This window comes from Mus pahari, chromosome 8, assembly GCF_900095145.1.
Source record: "Mus pahari chromosome 8, PAHARI_EIJ_v1.1, whole genome shotgun sequence".
Lineage (NCBI taxonomy): Eukaryota > Metazoa > Chordata > Mammalia > Rodentia > Muridae > Mus > Mus pahari.
In genome coordinates this window covers 19,660,682-19,675,836 of record NC_034597.1, presented here as the reverse complement: position 1 = coordinate 19,675,836, position 15,155 = coordinate 19,660,682, and the positions used below count along the sequence as shown (strand labels likewise).

General features: G+C 42.5%; 1 protein-coding gene across 14 annotated transcripts in view; it reads right to left on the bottom strand.

The window, feature by feature from the left end:
• Erc2 (ELKS/RAB6-interacting/CAST family member 2) overlaps positions 1–15,155 on the bottom strand; it is an 841,097-nt gene that overhangs the window by 154,213 nt on the left and 671,729 nt on the right. For 13 of the 14 annotated variants that reach the window (XM_021202981.1, XM_029541503.1, XM_029541494.1 and 10 more), the window contains one exon: positions 3,361–3,426. In XM_021202981.1, the coding sequence (XP_021058640.1) occupies positions 3,400–3,426 (27 nt within the window). In that variant the 3' untranslated portion in view covers positions 3,361–3,399. Of the gene's footprint in view, positions 1–2,928; positions 3,043–3,360; positions 3,427–15,155 lie in introns of those variants that run through there. The other variant, XM_029541495.1, reaches the window with a different exon arrangement.

The following is a 15,155-nucleotide window of genomic DNA, read 5'->3' as shown; positions in this document are numbered from 1 at the left end:
AGCAAATGCGGCACTAGATCTCAGGGAACCTTAACTTGGTCTCCTACTGTCCCATCTCCTTGAGTGTTCACAGACAAAGAGTACTATATAAGACCCTTTTAAAAAAAGCACCCTTATCAATAGAGATGAAGAGTTATTTGTTGATCCCTAAGATTGACACACCAGGGCGTTTTCCCTAAGGAAAGTAACATAGGATGGTTTTGTGAAATAGGGAGATGATAGAGTTCAGGCTCTTGCACACATTTGCATACTTAAAAGTACATGTGTTGGGGGGGATAGTCAAGGACAATCATTGCAAACACACACCACAGGAATGTCCATGAGGACAACTAGCTGGGAAGGCATCCCTCCCCAGCCCCCAGGTAGATCCCAGGCATAAGGAAACAGGGATGGTCTACCAACTAGTGTGAGGTGGGGAGAGTAAGGAAGCACAGAGCTGCAACCAGTCAGAGGGGGCAGAAATCCATGCTGAGTCACGCTGCCCTGACTATGGAGTTTGTGGGACTCACTGCAAAATGAAACCCTAGAATTCCCTTCATCGGGGAATCTTAAACATTTCACCGTGCTGACATCAGACCTTTAAACGAAGAATGGAGCCAGTCCTTCAAAGTACAAGGTCACACAGCCTGATAAAACCAAGCCTGACCATGAGGATTAAAGGTGGAGCAAGGTTAATTCTAGGGACCATTGAAACTCCTTAGAAAAGCAAACTTCCTCAGTCCACTTTGCTCTCATAAAATACCACTCTTGGATGATCATGGGAACACAAATAAATCAGGACTGGGCCTCCCATTCAGAAGCGGCGATAGAGGGAGGAGCTGGTGGGCTGTTATGCTAATTCCAATTTGTTATAAATTTTAGAACAATTTGGCCTAAATTATGATTCATTTCAGCACCAGGACTCCAGTTTCAAGCAAAGCCCTCCAATGCTGTTATAAGCGTATAACTGATGCCTACACAGAAAGCATGATGTAATGTTTCTTGTATAAGGGTTATAAATCAATACATTCAAAACAGTTAGTTCTTAAATGCAGCATTATTATTCATCTTTAGTTATAAATTTAGTGTCTCTTTAGACTCAGGAGATGGAAATACAACTAGAAACATTTGATGGTTGTTCAAAAATGGAAGATTCCCCCAGCATCTCATTATTTCAACTCTTAAAGACACAACTTTAAAAGCCTGAGGATATCTGAGCACATTTGTTTAAAGGAGTCTTAAAGAAAGAGAACAGTTTTCCCAAGAAGTCTATAAAATGTATTATAACATATTGAAGTAGAATAATATATTCACTAATTTTCTAAAGACAGTTGTTCTCTGGGATGCACAGTGTTTGGGGAACTTAAAAGAGCAGTAAGTGACAGGGACTTAACACTACTCGCTACACTTGCTTTGAGCGAAACAAGATGTTCTATGGATCTTAGAGCTGATTTTATTCTGAGAGGGACAAAAGAAATAGCAGGATGAATGTCCTGAATCCTGCGTAGACCAATCATCATTTCAGAAGAGGTACAAGTAGAGTCTAGCACCCTAACATTTGCTTTTTGTAAAAAGAGCACTTCACAGAAGAGCCCTGAGCACCAGGCCCCCGAAGATCATCCTCCAATCCGTGGCGTCGTTCTTTACCCACACATCCTTGACATGTGTGATGGTAAATGGCTCACGTTTGCTTCTCAATGTTAGAAACCTGTTTCATTTAATATTGTTCTAGGTAAGCAGACCTGCTATTGGCTTTCTTATGTCATATCTTTACAATGCCACATTTCTCTTTATGTCTTCCCTAGACAGGCTTTTAAGGTTTTGACTCTTGCTATTGGGGACATCTTGGTGTCACCACCTCCTCATACTGACAAGCTTTCCTTTTGATCCCCTCAGCATCTAGAGTGTTCATGCCAGTGCTGCCTTCCCATTCACTCAGGAAGAAGAGACGAGAGTTCTGAACTCCAGGTTTTACTGGCACGGCATGGCTCTATGGGTGACATCTTTACTATGCTTACAGATGTCTACCCCCCAACTAATTCTTGTTATTTTCTGCCACCAGAACCACCAAAGCCAAGTGCCACATCCATGAGACTTATAGCGAGTTAGACAAAGAGGTGAAACATGGTAGTGAAACTGGCACCCAAGGGTGGATCATACCAGTTCAAGATTAAATCTTCATGAACTGCACTGTCAGGCTATAGGAAGGCAGGCTTTGAGAAAATACACATATCTTGTTATTCAGAGGTGTCTCAATGTTGATTCCCCAACACTGTGATATTTCATGTTTATCCCAAAACAAAGACCTGCATGTGAAATGTTTTCTGGCCAGAAAAAAAATCACCCTAGCACAAAGTCTACCACATTCCTTCTTTTGAACAAAATGACATATGCAATGTCATCAAGTTCAATGGCATACCCATGTCACCAACTCCAGGGAGTTCTGACTTGGCGGTAAACATTCACGGTGTGTTGGAGAACAACAATTCCCAGCAGCTGGAGTTCAGTGTTCCATTTCTAACTGTGTGGTATTTATATACACACCAGACTCAATTACAGGACAGAAAACAAAGCAAAGTAAAATAAAAGGAGTCTTCTTCACTGCTAAGATCAGCTTTTCAAAAAAGCAAAAGCCCCTTATAAAAAGTGATGTACATCATCGATAATGCAAATCCTCTTAGAAGTACAAGTTTTAATAAAAGCCGCAGATTAAATACCACTAAGACTCCAACAGCAACACATCCATTCTAGCTCCGTGGAAGAGTTACAGTTACCCATTCACCACGATTATGCCTTGATCCTCACGTCTTCTTCAGAACTGCCACAGAAGGGACAATACAATCCATTCAATGGGCTTCTTAGAGATGACAATTTCAGCTCCATGAAGATAGATACTTTTATTGTCCTTATTCCTTGCCAAACATTTGACACGACTGGAAGGACCCGAGAATCACACCATACTGGTATATCTGGTAAAGTAAGCAGTAGGCTGCAAACGGCCACTGGAGAATTGTGTCAACTTTTTGAGTCTCCAATCATGCCTTAGAAGAGTGTATAAGGATCCTAAGGGCACAGGTTACATTTGAAGTGATATAGAAACATTTTGGATCGTGTTAAACCCAGCCCCAACAAGGCAGAGCAACAATGTGGTGGTATGGAAGGGTGGGGAGGCAGGGTGGGATGGACTGGGTTCTTGGGAATGGTCAGAGCACGCGGCCATTCTGCGCTCATGGAACACAGTAGCAAGCACTGGACACAATCACAAACATCAGCGAGCACAATTGAGCACGCACACAACACAACACTAGAATGCAATCTTTTGTCTTTTGTTTTTGTTTTTGTTTTTAAAAAAGAGAAATGATAGAAAAGATGGTTTCTCACCCCTCAAAACAAAACTGGAACTTTGGTTTACAGGCCCGGCTATGCCCATATGCCCTCCTCGTCATCCTGCGGCCGGCCCGAGGTGGGGGAGGAGCACAGAGAGGAGGAGCGCCAGAATGAAAGAAGAGAAGGTTAGTCACACCGACATGCACTGAAAAGCACATGAATCCGCACTTTCTGTTTCATCTTAAAGAGCAAGAAAAAAAAAACAAAAACGTAGTAACTTAAGTTCCACATCACTGGCTTGTCAAATGCATAACCAAGTTTGTATCTATGGCAACCCCACACAAAAACATTCCACCCACTCAAGCTGTGACTCTGTCAAGATTGGATTAGGAGATTAAAATTAGTCTACATTAGCAGATGATTATTTTTTGGAAAGCATGCAATCTGGATTGCATATGCCTAAGGAGTGGATTAAGCCTTTAAAGTAAGCAGAGAAGTAATTATAGTAATCAAATACCCTTAATTTCTCTTAAGCTTAAAGTATCAATAAAAGTTGAAGGAGAATTAAAAAAAAACCTATTTGCTTAGGTGGAATACACTCTTTAGCACACAGTGGTTATTTTACAATGTTTCTAGCACTCTACAGTCTTAATTGTTGGGCTCTATTTGGTGCTTGGCATATAGAAAGGTGTAAACATGTTGAACAATTGATTTAACAATCAAAAAAATTTCTTTTAAGCTATAAACTTTTATTTCTGAGGAATGCCTGCAGAAAGGATGTTGCTTAATCTAACATTGTGTTCAGCTATGGACAGTCAGAAAATCATTTGGCTTATATTCTGGTTGAAAATATTTTCGAAATAGCTCTGGTCAATTTCTTCTTGTAGAGAAGTGGCCAATGAGGCAGGGAAACCAAGTTCTTGAAGATAATAGTAGATGCTCTATGGCCAAATCCCCACTGTGAACAAGTGTCCTTGTCACGGGGTATCTGAACAAGCAGGTCAGGTAGAGTGGTCTGCATGCTGTCCCCACACGTTACCCGAGAGCAGGGTGCTTGTGACAACACCCCAAAGATAAGTTTGTCATTTTGTGGGTTTTGTTGTTGTTGCTATTCTGGTTTTTGTTTTTATTTTGTTTTATTTTGAAAACTGGAAAGAGAAAAGTAACTTGGAACGTTCCTTCACACTTGGGTCTCCACTATTGCAGGTGTGGGCTGGAGAAGTGGGCTGAGTCATATGGAAATGCCACTACCTTAGACCTCCAAGACCAGGAATTTCACACAACTCAATATGAGGTTTCATATACATCAGTAAGCCAAGATAATTTTTATCTACTTGAGGATTTAGATGCATAGTCTTTGAACTGATTCCCAATACAGCTTTTTTCCCCCTTTGTTTCTCTTATGCATTTAAAATATTATGTTGAAAAAAAGTCCAGGGACTTCAGACTGCCAAGAAAAAAGTCAGTGTTTCACAAAACTTGAGAATACCCCATGGGACCTGAGTCAATCAAGAGAGTTTGAGCTGGAGAAGTCAGTATGAATCTTCACTTGCAAGTTTTGATAGGAATATCCTGGCAGAAAACAAGTGCAGGCATCAGTCTGGGGGACCATATGCATTTACTAGCCAGTGTTCTGGCAATAGACTTCTTTATCCCTCTAGGACTGAGGAGAGTGTATTGTCACATTCACTGAATTTCCTCTCCATCTCTATAGAAAAGCAAACTTGGTGTTCCTTTTCATGTTAATAAAGAGGCAAACTTTCTAGTAGGACACCCCAGGGCAGTATTAAGCAAGCTTTGAGGATCTAGCAACCTGTACAGTTCAATGTGTGTGCCTGTGTGTGTGTGTGTGTGTGTGTGTGTGTAAACATATTCCCTGGATATGTTTACATATTCTCTGACTTTCATCATAAGGTTCTTGATCCCCAAAGTCACTTCTGTAGGAAAACTCCCAAGCATGGAAAGATGCTACAATTTGCCAGTTACAAAACAAAATTGGCGGTTTTCTGTAAAATGTAGCCCACAGCCCCTGTTGACCACTTCCTAAATGGCTGTCAAATAACTTTGCTTGCAGAGCAATGAATTTCATTTTGTATCTAAAACCCAACAGCACATTTACATGGGGTTTGCTCCAAGTCTGTTGGTAGAGGATTAAAATTTCAAAAGAAAAAAGGAAAAAGAAAGCCAATGCCATCAAAATCTGCCCCTGCTTTCCTAACAGTGAAGTGTGGTCCAATGCAAATCACTTTTAGCAAATTAAATACATTAAAGAGTGGTAATTAATTATGATTGAAACAGACAGGAGCTGTAGCTTGAAAATATACACTGCCAATATCACTACTGTTCCTTGTCCACCATAGGAATAAGAAGGAGCTCCCAGATGTCGAGAGTTATTAAAAACCAGATGTTGAGATCCACGTCTTGTACGCTAGTGAATAAAGTAAAGAAATATGACAGCCCAATATAAACTCAGTGAACATTTAACATGGTAGAAATGTGGACAAATTCCTCCCATGGACTGAGAATATTATGTATTTTAAAATAGTTCATTTTCAAAGTTTTAGAAGAAAATAGAAAGGTGACCATTTCTTGTCTTTCTTGTCTTCAGATATAAACATGAGCTGACCCTCATCGCCAAGTGCTTTGGGTCAGAGTGAGTGTCCACTTGAGGAATACAAAACAAAGATGCAGGCGCTAATCTGAGAGGCAGTTCCATGTCTTCCAAACATTTGCAGCTGGCTGACTGTTCCCTGCTCTTCTCTCTTTATGCAAATATTAAGCTGTTTAGAAACCTTACCCTATAGAAATGTAAATCTGAAGATCAGAAAAAACCAAGAACAAACGTCAACAAAACCTATATGGGTGCTTGATCCCTCGCTTGCTACCACATTATTTAGGGATGCTTAGAGTTTTAAAATGCATCTACTGAGCCTGTTTCCTCTTCTGGTGACTCTGTTTCTAGATCTGTTTTGCAGTGTAGCTTTTCTAGATGCTGACTGGTGTTTGATCCCTGGTGTGTCCTCTGTGAGCAATTGCTCTGCCGGAAGTTGCCAAGATATCTGTATGGGAAGCAACTGCTCTGGTCCATCAGGCATCTGTTTGCTTTTGTCTACAGCATCTGAAGCTGGGAACATGCTCTGTGGATTGAAGCCCAGAGAAGAGAGACCACAAAACAGCCATCTCCGAGGTTAGGGAAGGCTTGAATGTCAAACAACCCCAGGTTGCAGCTACAGTTTCAAGGACAATGTGTGGGACAAGAGGCCTGGATGGAAACCCTACAGCCCAGATGCCTGACTCTAATGGGATTCTCTAAATACTGAGATAAAACAAATTCCTGCCTAGATGGGCTGCTCATTGTGGGTTTGTTGATGACAAGATCTAGAAGCAGAGGAACTAAGCCATTGTTGACAAGCCGAAGGTTTGCTGTTGTGTATGAGTGTGTGTGTGTGTGTGTGTGTGTGTGTGTGTAGGGGGCAGTGGGAGCATTAGTTAGCTCATCAAGAACAGGAATCTGATAGCCTGGCACGATAAACAACCCAGTCTAAGCCTTTAATTGGTTTCTATCTTTAAATGTTAGGTACAACAGGTAGGCAAAACTGAGCCTATTAGTGGTCTTTTTTTTTTTTTTTTTTTTTTTTTTTTTTTTTTTTAAACATCTGTAGTCCTTCTTGGGATATTAGATTGATTTTTTTTTTTTTTTTTTGCCTTAAAACTACAGGATTGAGTTCCTAATGAAGACTTTATTGTCATACCTATCTTAACTAGAAAAGAGGGAAGAATCAAGAGAGAGCCACTTTCAATGAGTAGTTCATGGTGTTTGCGGGAACTCAACTACTATCTGAAAGGAAGTTAGCCTCATCTCCTGTTCAGATCTTACGGTGTGGGATCAGGTCAATGTGAACCATTTCAAGACTTTCTGACCCTACTTTTGATCATAGGTTCTCTGAAACTTCAAGTCACAAAAGCAGGGTTATGGTGTGGAGCTCATAATAAGTACTGAGCATAGATTCCTAAAAATCGTATCCTCTTGATATTTCTACCTGCAGGGCGTATGAAGGCAGACAGGCTTGCAAAAAGCCTGTTCAAATTTACATCTTCCCTCTAAAGACTGCTTAGTCCTGTCCAGGCATGCCCATGGATCAGATCTTTACCCAGGTGATGGAGTCCAATATGGCTGTGACCTCATACTTCATCTGCAGGACCCATGAGCAGACATGTTCCTCAAAGACTAAGAAAGCCTCATCCAGGCTCACATACATGTTCTTGCTTTGTAGGTATAAAGACTTGCTCATTTCTGAGTTGTACCAAAGCTATCAGTGCCTCCTCTAGGCCAGAGAGAGTGTCAACAGCCTTCTTTTTTTCTCCACCAAGTTTCAAGCTGGGCCCCAGACACAGGTGTCAGGTAGCTTTTTGTACAGGTATAGGAAGTTGAGCAGAGAGGAAGATGAGGCAAACCACCAAAGAACACCTGGTAGGGTGTTGTGGAGCCAAGGTAAAATTCCAGACTGCTCAAGTGCAAAAGTGTCCTGGTCTGACTCTGCGAGGGTTGAACCCTCGAGAGCCCTTTTGGACTTGGTGGTGTGGCTTCACTCTGTGTATGTGCTCAGCTCAGAAGAACTCTGGAATGGGCTCTGCCCTCCTCCCCAGAGGGCGATGATCCCAGCTAGTGGATGATGCTGCAACCTAGGTATGGTCCTCTGACTCTTGGAAGAAAAAGATCCTCACAGGCCATGAAACTTGTTCACAAGACCATAACAGCAGTACCTCAGCAAAAATTTAAATGTCCCTGTCGAGAAGGACAGTGTCTCGGTCCCCTTGGCAGGTTCTCAGCCACAGGAGCCAAACGGACATTTATAAACGAGTAAACGATGCAAGGCTCGTTCTTGCCTTTGAAATCAAGCCTGCTGAGAGAGAATGCTACCTGGCTTCATGGTGCCCTGGTGAGGATCACTGTCCATGTCTCCACAGAATGTTCTGGCCTTCCCGTCCTCCTCTGCTTCACTCTTCTCACCCTACCTAGCCAAGGAGGACACTTCCTTGGCTGACTGAGAGATGCCTGGTATAGTCCACACTTGAAAAGGCACACTGGGGCACCAAGCAGATTGGATCTCAGTAAATCCGGGGCAAGGTCTAGACAGAGAGCTTATAGCTGCTTTGATGGCAGTCCTTCCCCCTCATTTTGAACTTGGCATCTTTGGGCACTCACTCAAAATTTTCGGTATCCATAAGAGAAGTTTTTCATATTTCTTTCAAGAGAAAGAAATTGGGAGAGGCCAGTCCCTGGTGAACAGATCCAGTTCTCTGGGCTGAAGAGGAAACTGCTGGAAAGCTCTCCATTGGCTGATAATATTGTTTGGGAGTGCAAAATCAACATCTGCTAAGAGTCGAGCCACTGCCAGATAGCCATAAAAAAGGACAGGAGTGAAGACAGGCTTTATTTTTGCCCCTTCATCTATCAGTCATTAACACTTGGCTTTGCTAAACACAGTAAAAATTATGTTTTGAACATCACTCTGGTTGGATTATTTCCTGGCTGGTGGGCAACCAAATCTTGATGATTTTTGTTTTTTTAACTTTCCTTAGTTGCTTACAGAGAAAAAAAGTGGGACCCATGTGGTTCCCGTACTTCATGGGGTGCTGGGAGAACTACATTGCAGAATGAAAATTCAACTACTTCCAACTTGGCACATTGTTTGTGTTGGGAGCATTCTGGAGATTCTTGCCATGAATTAACAAATTGCATGATGTAACCCTAACACCATTCTATACAATGCATGTATAGAAACAAGCTAATACTACAGAGAGCCACGCTTAAACATTTTAATATCATCTCCAGGCTGTGCAAAGCTAGAGCTTCTTCAGCTCATTAGTGAATAGACACCGAATCAGAATGTGTATGGTTGTATGGTGCATTATTTTGTGATTAAGTGTGTATATATATATATATATATATATATATATATATATATATATATATATTCAGGCTTTGTGAGTGAGTGCAGTGTATATTAACAGATGCCTCCAGTTCCTTTTCCTCAGCTGTTCCCTTATCTCTGAAGAGCTGCAAGTGCCTGGAGTGTGTAAGTCAAACATGATCCTTATTACATCAGTTAAAGGGGGTTGGGGGAGAGGCAGTGGTATTCAGCAATATAAAATGGATTTCCCGGCTTCCCAGCACTTCAAGGTTGGCCACCCCCTTTCAAAAGAGAGTTGACATGCTGCCTGTTAGACAAATGTGAGTGGATTAAGGCAGCACATTGAGAGAGAACCCAGCCTCTGATGTTGCCAAGCCTCAATTCCACCTACAGACAGGCTGGGGAGTGTGGGCTGGGCCTGGAAGCCCCACTGACTGGAAAGACAGGGCAACAAATCTCTTAATGAAGCCTTAATACTGCGAACACAATGTAAAACTAAAACAAACCAGTAAAGAGAAAAAGCCCTGCTTTAGCCTAAGCAAGAACAGAATCCTAAATAGGTGCTAGCCTCCTTTGATGGAAACTCTTTTCTGTCCAGAGTGTCTCAGCACACCAAGCAGCTATGTTCTTTTTCCCACACATTAAGACCATCTCTGCTGGGTTTATCAGGGTTTGCCTCATGTGCTTACACAGGAGGAATTAACATCACACCCAGATTAAAGAGCTCTGGCAATAATCTGCAAAGCCATTTTCCCAGTGTCTGTTAACCGGCCTCTTCCTGGGCCTGGAATGGTTGGGGGAGCATGGAACTGCCAGCAGAGGAAAGAGGCACTTAAGCACCTCTTGCAACAGCAGCATTTGTCCCATCTCCCTCTTTACCTGTGGAGCCACAGAGTGTCACTCCAGAGCCTCTGCTCTTAAAAGTAAGCAAACAAATAGACTTCCTCCTTTCCTTTCCAATGGTGAGAAGATGGCACGGGCCATTTGGCACATATTTTAGTAGCTCTGAGGACTTCTGATTGGCATTGCGGAGATCATGGGAAGATGGTATTTGTGCTGTCTTTTTAGATCACATATTTATTTATGCAATCTGCTGAGTTTTAAACACCGTGTCTTCCAATCTACTTGTGACCAAAGAAGTTCTGGGAAAGAAGCCAGAGGCTCATAGACCCCAGGTCCATGGACATACAAGCCTATCACTGGCTCCATCTCCGAGAGGTCTGGCTGGGGAATGGCGGTGGTAAAAATCTCTGAACCCCTTTCCCATCCAATAAAGAGCAGCACCCAGAGAAGAGCTCTTCATGGGCTATTGGCTTTGAAGCCAAAGGTCAAGGCTTCTTTCAGAAAGTGGCCATGAAATCAAATTTGCAACACATGTAACAAACAAATAAACAAAAGGAAAGCTGTCCCTCAGGCAAACTTTAGACATGTGAGCTAGGTTTCATGGAGAACTAGAAATTAGTAGAATGAGACTAGAGTCTCACCTCTCCCCTCCTCTCCCTTCCCTTGCCCTCCCCTCTCCTTCTTTTCCTTATCTTTCCTTCCCTCTTTCTCTCCCCCTTACTCCTGCTGTTCTATAACTACATTTTTGTAAATCTGATACACAGTGGTTAAATTTTTCTTCCAGGTAGTAAACATGAAAATATATTTATACACACACATCTACAGGAGAGAAATTTCTAGTTAAACATGATTGTGTGAGATTCTTCCATATGTGGAGACGTACTCAGTTCATCCTGACACATAGTGATACATACATATATACACACAGGACTCTGTGTATACATTTGCCCCACACCCATTTAACCTCAAAACATAAATTCTTTTTTTTTCCTTTCCTAAGCAAAAGCTAAGAATAACAACTTTATGTATAGAATTCATCTTCTGGGGGCCACAGAGCACACTGAACTCTGTCAGAACTCTAGGGGCTTTGCTGGGGCTACTCTACTATTGAAAGCACGTGGACTCCAATCACAGGCCCAATCTCACATTTCACAAAGGGCAGAGGGGTCTCGGGGGTTCTCCAATGACTTTGTCAGAAGTCACGGGGACCAGAAGGCAGACTGGAACTGCTGACTGTCTTTGGGGATGTGGCTCTATCAAATTCACGTTGACTCAAATGTAAAAGGGATGCTTGTGGGGTTTGCCAAACAGAAAGCCTATGGGCCTGGATAGGTCATCTGCCTATGGCCATGAACTTGGAGAGGGACTACTTGTCTAGTTGGCTTTAAATTCCCCTTCCATAGGAATCAGTTGAGGAGCCTGAGTACTCTACCTAAAGCAAGTACTCAAGGCTCGGGTGTGAGCTTTGTGTGAGGCAGGAGGGTAAGAAGGCAACACCTCTACTCATATTTCCAAAGTTAAGCAAACTTAGAGATCTTCGGCATGTGGAAAGAAAGAAATGAGGTCACATTTGGGATCTAGAAGCCTCAAAACTAAGGCAATAAGTGCTGCAGTCCTTGAAGTAGGGCAGAGGTCCAGTCCCCTGGGCACCAGGCTCTGTGTTAAAGCATCACAGCTCAGAGGCAGGGCATGCTGGGAGCCCACACACTAACCAATGGCAGCGGAGAGGGGATCAGCGATCACTGTAGCTGAAGACAGAGTCTGGAGACTTGCCAAGTGAAGTGGGCCAAATATTTGTGCAATCAATTTTCTGGGGATAGATTTGCAGCGCAAGCCCTCTAAAATCAGAATTCAAAATGAAAAGGCCAGCATCTGCCGGGACTGGCCACTACCTGAAAGTATCCTAATATCCTGATTGAATGGAAGAGAAGCCTGAACTGAGGAGTAAGACCTCTACTTTGCTTTGAAAACCTTGCTTTCTTTTTGCTCCCATGTGTGCCAAGGTTCAAAGGTGAGTGTGGAATGGGATATGGATCCTGGTAGTCATCTACTACAAGTGTCCCATGGTCCACAGAACAACACTCTCATTCTGGGTCAGTTTTGCTTCTCCTTGGGAATCACTCACTGCCTGGTGATCCCATGGCATCAGCAGAGATTGCAAGAAGTCTTATTTTCACCAACAAAGTGACAGCTAGAGTTTAGAAGCATAAAGGGGGTCAGGGAAAATTGTGTGGGAGTGGAATGGGGGGAATAAGGGCGCACCGCAGAAGATTAGACAGCAAGGAGCAACAGCTGGGGCGGATGGGAAAGAAATCGATGAAGTATTTTAATTCAGCTTTGGGGAAAAAGACCATATGATTAGATAAAATGTACTATACAGTTCATCAGGGAAGGAAAAATACATTTTCATTCTAGAAACAGTGGTGCTGACTTGGCCATGCAAGCACAGATAGGTGTATCTGCACAGAAAAATCTATACGGATAGCCATAGGGTTTGTAACCAGTGCACTTAGAGGTATGGACACTTGCCTTGGGCAGGATGATTTTGAGTTTTTTTGTGTTTATTTTTTAGTGATTTTTTTTCAAAATAACAAATTTATTTTATTTTTTATTTATGTGTGTCTGTGTATGCATGCCTGTATAGGGCAAGGCATGTGCACGTGAGTGCAGGTACACATGTAGACCAGAAGGGGGCATAGGGTCCCTAGAACTGGAGTTACAGGTTGTTCTAAGCCACTCAAGTCAATGCTAGGCATTGAACTCAGGTCCTCTGGAGGAGCTCTTAATCACTGTGATGTTTCTCCAGTCCAGCTATGTATCTTTAGATCATGAATAATCTCTTCAAATATCACTTCTTAACCTGCAGAACAGGGACACGTCCATCTGCCCTTCTTTCATATATATTATGTGAACAGATCATTCAGGAAACATTTATTGCATGTGTACTCAGGGGTCAGACAGATAAATGTGTGTTTGTGTGTGTGTGTGTGTGTGTGTGTGTGTGTGTTTTGCAAGAGGTAATATAGAAATCAATCACCTATTTTTCTATAATTCTGATAAGTGTTATGTCTCCATACTTGTGGAATCTGTGTCCATTCTAGAGAAATAGGGTTTCTTTATATAAATTTTAAATTTTAAAATCTGGAAATCATTTAGGTAGCAAAAGGCACTTAGCCTCCATTTCCTGTGCTTGGGTCTTTTCATTCAGCGCATGGGGGCCAGAAGAAGATGGAAGATTCTTCTTCTGGGCTTCAAAAAATGTTGCCTATGCCAGCTCTAAGATGCTCAGGTTCTGCATCCCACCTCCACACTGTACTCAGAGTCAGGTCCCTTTTCTTGTACAGGCATTCAAATGAGCAAGCAGTAACATCTGGGCCTGTAATGATGCAACATCCCACTCAGTGGCCTGGATAGAAGTGTGGGGATCCCTAGGCACACAAGGGGCAGGCTGACCCGAACTGACTATGCTGCATGCCTCTGTGCTATGATGGGGTTAGAACAAATTTGAGTGGCAATGAAAAGGGTTTACTAAAATATGCCTTTTTCTGGGACAGTGAAAGTTATAAGATGCCCTGCCCCCACAGCAGAAAGACTTGGTATTGCTGATGTGCTTTGAGGCAGAGGGCACTATCTCCATTAAATAACAGATGATGCTGATGGCTGCAGGTGTAGAGGGCATTTAGGAGAAATTGTGTTACCACTTAGTTGTGCAAAATGAATCTTGGCAATGTCAAGAAAAGTTGAATCACGAGTGTGTCTCCTGCATACTCACTTACTTTGGTCTCTATTATGTCATGGGAAATACTTATTGTGTACTCTGCGGCTATTTCGTGCCTTAAGGGGGTTTCCCCCATTATTTACACATGATTGGGGCGCTCTTTTTCTGCTTGGACATATCTGATGACTGGAGTCACCCTGGGGTTACTGGGCCTCTAGATCTTAACTATTCTCCCTTCAGGTAGGGGTTAGATGGCTTGACACTAACTATGTCAAACTCTGCCATGGCTTCTCTGATTGCTTCTTCAAATTCTTCGGCCCTCCTTCATCCGCTTTGTGATCACTGAAGGACGATGTATGCATGACCATTCTTGATTTCTGTGGACTCGCCGTGAATGGCTCCCCTAGTTTAGACCTTCACTGTTCCTGTTGAGAGCACTCATTCTCCAGAAAAGGAACAGGAGAGGCTCTCCCACTTTCTGCTATGCTAATCACTAGGGGCAGTGCCTAAAATCTCGTCCTTCCAACAAAAGTACTGCTCGAGGTAGGGTCAGTCTTGTTTTAAACTGGGTAGTCTCTTTTTGTTCCCACCTGATAGCTTGAAAATACTATTTCTCAAAGCACAGACGTTACAAAAAAAAAAAATTAAAACCACGATCAAATAAGCCTTGGAAATGCTGGATTAAATAAAATTATAGAGCTTTCTTTCTTATATGCCATTTTAGATCCCTTGATCTGCTAATGGCGCTGGGATACTAGGAGACAGAGTGAACATGTGCAATACTTTCCCAACATTCTTGGCTCACTGTTGTCCAAGACTCCCCTCGTGGGACTAATGTTCTAGAAGGTACTTGGGGAAACGTGAGTGTAGACTTATAATGCTTAGATTCGGTTTCTTTCAAGGAGAAATAAAAAAAAAAAATCACAGTACAGGGCAAAGGGACAGGAGAGAAATGGAAAAAGAATATAATTCTGCAAATGCCTGGCAATACTTGTGTTTCCTGAGGGGAAAACACTGAGTTTCTCTGGAAATGTAGCAAAGTGACTGATTTTTCACAGTTCCTCACTTTCATGTGTTTCCATCTTGTCCTACACCTCAAGAAACAAGGGCAAGGGTGGCTGGCTGTGGATCCAGAAGATATAGCTGATTGACCTTGATGGCTATTGAAAGGCCAGGGCTGGAAGACTCACGGGAAGACATCCTTTCCCATTAAGTCAGTTCGACTGTCAGGATGGCACATTTTGATACGGGGCTCTTACTTTCTGTTAAGAAGTAGCTCTACCCGCTGAGACATCACTGCTCATGGCTGATAGAGTCATGCATAGGGGTTGTAATCAGTTGGGAGAGACTTTGTACTTTTTCTTTTTTTTTTT